The 6,829-nt window shown below is 39.2% G+C and overlaps 1 protein-coding gene across 1 annotated transcript; it reads left to right on the top strand.

The window, feature by feature from the left end:
* Positions 1-5,680: 5,680 nt before the first annotated feature.
* Positions 5,681-6,531, top strand: LOC143598550 (ABC transporter I family member 1). Its single transcript, XM_077076743.1, has one exon. It carries the CDS (start codon positions 5,853-5,855, stop codon positions 6,528-6,530), a length of 678 nt encoding a protein of 225 aa, XP_076932858.1. The 5' UTR covers positions 5,681-5,852; the 3' UTR covers position 6,531.
* Positions 6,532-6,829: the final 298 nt, after the last annotated feature.

Below are 6,829 nucleotides of genomic sequence, written 5' to 3'. Positions count from 1 at the left end.
AACGTGTTTTTGATGTGTTTTAATGGTGTTATAACTTTTGGATTTGCAGATGTTTATATTGTATGCGGTGATGAAATATTTATATTGTTTGCAGTCATTTATTTTGTCTTTTGAACTGTCATTAACGTTTAAGGGTGTGCTACGTGCAAGAAGTGTATACTTCTTCATGTCACACTGGTCGGGAGTTGGGGCCGCTTCCCTGATGAGTTCAATGCAAAACGTAGCCCACAAGCTTAGCCATACGCAAAGCCGAATGCTGGTCCTTATGTATCCTAAAATTATAACCTGGTAGGAGCATTGATTTGATGAGGAGACATGTGTCTGAAGTAGACGTGCACAAAAAAACCGGTTCCGGAACCTAACTGGTGGAACCGAACCGGTTCCAGTTCCAACCCGGTTGGTACAGTACCCGGTTTGGGTATTTTTGTACCTGAAAATCGTACCCGGTTCTCCTATTTGTATGTCAGTATCAGTTCCAACCCGGTTCTTAATTGGAACCGGTTCGGTTCGTACCTGGAAAAACCGGTTCCGACGGGTTTTTTTTGAAGGGTCAAACAAAAGTCAAACTAGCCGTTGGAACCGGTTCCAACGGTAATATAGCCGTTGGAACCGGTTTTTAGACACCAATTAGCCGTTGGAACCGGTTCCAACGGTAATATAGCCGTTGGAACCGGTTTTTGAGACAATAGATCCGTTGGAACCGGTTCCAACGGTAATATAGCCGTTGGAACCGGTTTTTGATGCCCAAACCTATATATAACTTGTTTCCGCCACTTGTTTTACCACCAAACTCAAAAACAAACTAAAATACTACTCCTTTAGCAAACTCGTTCCTTTACCCGACCATCCAACTAAATATTATTATGGCACCCATCAAAAAAACTAACAAGAAGGCTAAGAAGAGTGCTTTTGTTGCCCCCGTTCCTGTTACGGAGGACCCAAGGGTTGTTACGGTAGTCAACCATAACCGCAACCAAGACATATGGAAGAATTGGGATTTGATTGTGGATGACGAAGGTTATCAAAAGGCTCGTTGCAAACTATGTGGTTCAATATTAAAGCACGATTCCAACTCTACTTTGAGAAAGCACATTGAGAAGCCATATTGCAAGGCGTTGAAAGGGATTGGCACGACCGATCAAATTGACTTGGGTAAAGATGGTACACTATTTCGTTACAACACGACTCAAGTTCAAGATAGAATGGCAAAGTTCGTTATTCAACGAGGTTTGCCGTTTAACCACTTTGATGACCCGGAGTTGACGTCGTTGATTCGCGAAACTCTACAACCGAGATACACACATGTAAGTCGTACTACCTTAAGACGTCATTGTATCAGGTTGTGGGAGTGTGCTAAAAAAGAGTTAATCGAGTCTTTTCATTCTTTAGAAGCCATGGTTAGTTTAACTACCGATGTTTGGTCGGCACCACACGGGTTGCCCGAATCATACATATGTGTCACCGCTCATTGGGTTGATCCGGTGACATGGCAATTGATGAAACGCACCATCGCTTTTGAAAACTTCCCGTTTCCACATACCGCCGAAAAATTGTTTGAATTACTTGATGAAGTTATAACGACTTACAACTTGAGAAATAAAATATTTTCGATTTCGTTTGACAACGCTTCAAACAATACTAAGGCGGCTGAAAAATTTATCATTAAATATTCACCACCTTGTTTCGGGGATTTTTTTCATGTCCGATGTGTTGCACATATCATCAACTTGGTTGTTCAAATAGGTCTTGACAATGAAAACATTTGTGATGATTTAAAATACTTTAGACTTATGTTACAAGATGTCTTCAAAAGTGGTAAAAGAAGACATCTTGAATATAAGAACTATTGCAAGTCGGTTGAAAGAAAGTATTTGGGGCCGAATTGGGACGTTCCAACCCGTTGGAACTCAACTTGTCATATGTTAAAGTGTGCTTTTGCCCAACGCCAAACTTTACAAGCTTTTCATAACAATCTTGTTGAAGAACGCGAGGCCGATATGTTTCCGGAAAGTGTTTGGGTCCAAGTCGGTTATTTGTTGGAGTATCTTGACGTGTTCAAAAAGTCAACAACAAAATTATCGGGAGTCTATTACCCTACTAGTTGTTAGGTTTTGCAAGAATTGTACTATATGTCTTATGTTTTTAAAAGCTTTGCGGAGAAGAACAAACTCTTCGAAAATATTGTTGCGGTGATGAAAGAAAAGTTCATAAAATATTTTGATAACATACCGCCGGTCTTTACTTATGCCGCCGCATTAAACCCCTATTGGAATGTTAATGGGGTTGAAACAACGATTGAGGAAATATTCGACAACTTAGGTATGCACGAGATTGACCCGAAGTTGTCGACGGAAGCGAAGGACAAGTTCAACAAAAACCTTCAAGACCTTTATGACCATTATTTTCAAATGTATGGTCCAAGCACGAGATCGTCTTTTGTGAAAAAAACAACAACTAGTAGGCCGTGCAATGACCCACTTATAAACTTGATGAATGGGATTCGTGAATCGGCATCTAAGAGGCAAAGAGGAAACACACCAAGTAGCGAACTTGGTCGATATAGTGGAGCAAACTATGTTGAGGGCGCAACGGTCGACGAAATTTGCAATATTGATTTGTTGGCTTGGTGGAAAGGTAAACAAAACGAATTTCCCATTCTATCCGCCATGGCTCGTGATTTGCTTGCCGTACAAGCCTCAACGGTTGCTTCCGAATCGGTTTTTTCTCTTAGTGGGAGGGTGTTATCTATGCGAAGAACAAAACTAACTCCCGAGTCTCTAGAGGTTTGCATTTGCCTAAAGGACCATTTGGATGCGGTGGATCGTGTACAACACAAGGCGAACTTTGAAGACGAAATACCAATAGAGCGTCATATTCATGATGAGGAGGCGGAGGACGGGGTTTCTTCCGATAACGAAGACGAGGGTGAAGATGAGAATGAAGACGAAGAAGAGTTGTAATTATTTGTTTTGGTAAAATTATTTGTAACTTGTTCAACTAATATTTAGTTTTGATTTGTTTTATTATAATTACTTTTGTTACTCATGATTAATTTTTGTTACTTTTTTAATAACGACGAACATTTTATTTATTTAAAAAATAACTATTACAAACATTATTAAAACATAAAAGATACTAAACATAACAACTAAAACATAAAAAACAAAGTCCGTCGTTTTAATCCGGGAATACTTATTTTTGGGTTGTAGAGCCGGACGACTCTCCCACTTCCGTTTTTTTAGCTTCCAACCTTCTTTTCTCTCGACAATACTTATTCGTATGTTTTCGTAATGTCGAGTTGGACCCTGCTTTTAGAAACTTCGAGCAATATTTGCAACGTGCCAACTCATGTGAGTCGGTCATGAGACACAAATCGTAATGAACCCAAACATCGGGGCATCTTGTTGTTTCGATCACCATAACAACGTCATCATTAGTTGCCATTTGTTGTCGGTTTAAGGTTAATTGTGGTTTGGAGTGTGTTTTATAGTTTTGGAATTGGTTTAACAAGTACACAAACAAACCTTGCTATTTAGAGTAAAAAAATAACCTATTTATAGTTAAAAAACCGGTTCCAACGGTCAAAAACGGCTATATAGCCGTTGGAACCGGTTCCTAACAGCTATGATATTTAAATTTCAAAAAAAACCGGTGGAACCGGTTTTTACGTAAAAACCGGTTCCGGTTCATACCCTACCCGGTTCTTAAAAGTTAGCATATCTGGGCATCGGTTCGGGTCGGGAACCGAACCGGTTCCATTTTACAACCCGGTGTGAAATAACCGGTTTCGAACCGGTTCGGGTTTTCCAGTTGAACCCGATTTGTGCACGTCTAGTCTGAAGAGTTATGCTCGTAGGCAAAACATTATGCTGGTGGTGTCACAACTCACATGAGGTGACCGAAGACCCAAACTTTGTCCCAAAGAAAACGAAGGTGTATAAATAGTTGTTAAAGTAGAATATATATGTTTACAAAACATAGCGATCATAGAAAGTTTGATCTTTCCGATTTATGTTGAGCTAATGCCGATCTCTTCAAGTTATAAAAGTTGGTTGCTCAATGGTGATGGAAGCATTGATCTGGTGCGTAGGCTACAGTCTGAAGATTTATGCTCGTTAGCGAGACCTCTTGGGCGCCCCAATATATACACACACATATGTGTGTGAGAGATGAAGAAAGAGGGACCCACCCCCACCCTATTCCGCGCCGGCCATCGAGATGGCGCCCACCCCCTCCGAGTCCCATAGCGGGTGGTGTAACCATAACTTTTTATAAAACAAAATGTGTACGAATAAGTTGTTAAAATAGAACGTATAATAAATCCGTAGAACTGAAACTATTTGGACTCCACTTGCAACTATTTAAACATTTGGACTAAACTCATAAATTGAAAATAAATTAAATAAACTTTTGCTAATCTATCTGTTCCGATTAACTTCCGACCGCCGGCTCGCCGCCGCCACCACCGTATTCCGCCGTACCGCCACCTTATCGCCACAAACTTCTCTGTTACAGATTCAATTCCGTGCAGAAAGGTTTTGCTTACCGTTTTCTATTTCATGATTATGACGTCATTTTCCGTTTGATAAATGTATTTGAATAATATGCTAGCTGAAATTGTAGTAGTAATGTGAATTAAAAGATATGTGGAATGTGTATTTCATTATGCTAGCTTTGTTAAGGAGGCTAGGAGTGTGTTTATTGTATGTGTAAGTCATGCACACCAACTGTTTGATAAAATGCCTGTGAAATTGTTGAACTCTAATCTTGTAGTTTTCGGGGTGGCGCTTTTTAAATGAAAAACTAATCTGGATTTTGCTACTGATGTGTTGCACAATAATCAAACTATATAGTTAAAAGAATAAGGTAGATGTAGATGTTGTTTCAAAGTTCAAATTGGCCCGTCTGCCCGGCTTTAAGGTTAGCTCTCTTTTTAGGACAGTAGTCCATGAAATATAGATGTTAAGGTGTTGCTATAGTATACTTAATTTACACATAATTTGAATAATCTGTGAAGGAAACATGACTTAATTTACGTTTCTGAAAAGAGTTCAACGTGTCATGCACAGTAACTTATCGACGCCAAAGAACCATAATTTTGTTTTTAATAGGATCGGGTTTGCCATTCAAAAGGGGGTGGCGGCGCAGCTTGTTGCCCGCTTACCCACCTCTCTATTGTAATTTGATCCTTTTGTGTTAAATTGATGATTATATATATTTCAAAAAAAAAATGTATTTTTTAAAGGTTTTTTTGTGAAGTTTTAATTTGTTGTTTGAATGGACCTGGCTTCCATCCACACATTTAGATAGAGTACCAATTTGCAAAATTGGGCTGCTATGATGCAATGATGTCCTTGGATCAGTTTAGCTTGTCATATTTTGTTTTAGCAGAGTGCTATCTGTTAATGACTAAATGCACTTTTGTGTTCAGTTTTTCATTACAATGAGTATAGTTAATGTTGGAGTTGTATAGATGGTTTGATTTATCTTTCTCTCCTTGTGGCGTTTCTATTGTTTAGTTCATATTGGTACTTGCCAATTTGTTAGTTCATTAGATTGAGAAAAATATGTAGTATGGTTGATTTAGTGGGTATCATTCAAGATAATGTAAACAGGTTGAAATTAAAAATAAGAGCAAAACTTGTATTACCAAATTCGTTGTTTTCTTGATGCAGCAATCGTGTTATGTTCATGAAGAATCTTCGGTTTTGGTTGTGTTTCTTAAACCCTGTTATGAGCTTAACTAAATTGAATATTTCTAGAACGGACCATTCTGACCTGAACAAAAGTTATCCTTCTGTGATTTCTTCATTGCAGATCATTAGTTAGCTTGCGTGAGCCACTAAAAAAACATGTCTATACGCGGGCCCCAACTTCCTCGACTCCTTCTCAGCAATGTTTCTTGCATGAGAAACGCCCAACAAATCTTACGTCACACCAACATATCCATTCATGACGGAGGGGCCCTCGTGCTCACAGGTGCAAACGGGTCGGGCAAGTCAACCTTCTTACGCATGCTAGCCGGGTTCTCCAAACCATCAGCCGGTGAGATCCTATGGAATGGTCACGACATAACCGAATCAGGCGTTTTTCACCAATACAAGCTTCAACTCAACTGGCTGTCATTAAAAGAAGCTATCAAAAACAACTTCACAGTTCTTGATAATGTTCAATGGTTTGAGGTTCTTGAACATAAAATGGGTAAGTCTTTGCCGGCGTTGGAGTTCATGGGCCTGGGGCGACTGGCCAACGAGAAGGCTCGTATGCTTTCAATGGGCCAAAGAAAAAGGTTGCAGCTTGCAAGAGTTATGGCCATGGATCGGCCCATTTGGCTGCTTGATGAGCCTTCGGTTGCTTTGGATGATGAAGGTGTGAGGCTTTTGGAGCAAATGATTGCAGATCACAGGAGCCAAGGTGGAATAGCCATTGTGGCAACACATTTACCTATTCAGATTGAAGATGCTATGATTTTAAGGTTGCCTCCAAGGTTTCCAAGAAGGATAACTTTAGTAGACATGCTTCCCCATTGAGGTGAATTGACGAAATTACCCTTTTGAATATGTATTTTTTTTGTTTGCTTTATGAATTGCTAGGCTTTCTTGCCTTGTCCACCCTACATGAGAACATTAATTTAAATAACTAAAAAATAATTCTTATTTTCTATTTTGTATTGGATTTATGCAATCTTTTACTTAAAAGTGGACTTTATTATCTATAACATGAGGCGTGACTTGTATTGGGTTACACAATCTTTTATTTAAAAACTTTGATTGTGTTGTAGCACAAGCTTGAATGGAATGTTTATGGTAAAATCATGCTCGAAACTGTT

This window comes from Bidens hawaiensis, unplaced genomic scaffold (assembly GCF_021521415.1).
Source record: "Bidens hawaiensis isolate Kalapana, Puna unplaced genomic scaffold, B.hawaiensis_p1.1 tig00050490_1, whole genome shotgun sequence".
Taxonomy (NCBI): Eukaryota; Viridiplantae; Streptophyta; class Magnoliopsida; order Asterales; family Asteraceae; genus Bidens; species Bidens hawaiensis.
Note: the sequence above shows the minus strand (reverse complement) of the source record. Positions and strands in the feature narration are given on the sequence as shown.

What these genes read in the sequence shown, in the direction of transcription:
- LOC143598550 (XM_077076743.1), top strand. Translation starts at nt 5,853, where the DNA reads ATGTCTATACGCGGGCCCCAACTTCCTCGACTCCTTCTCAGCAATGTT.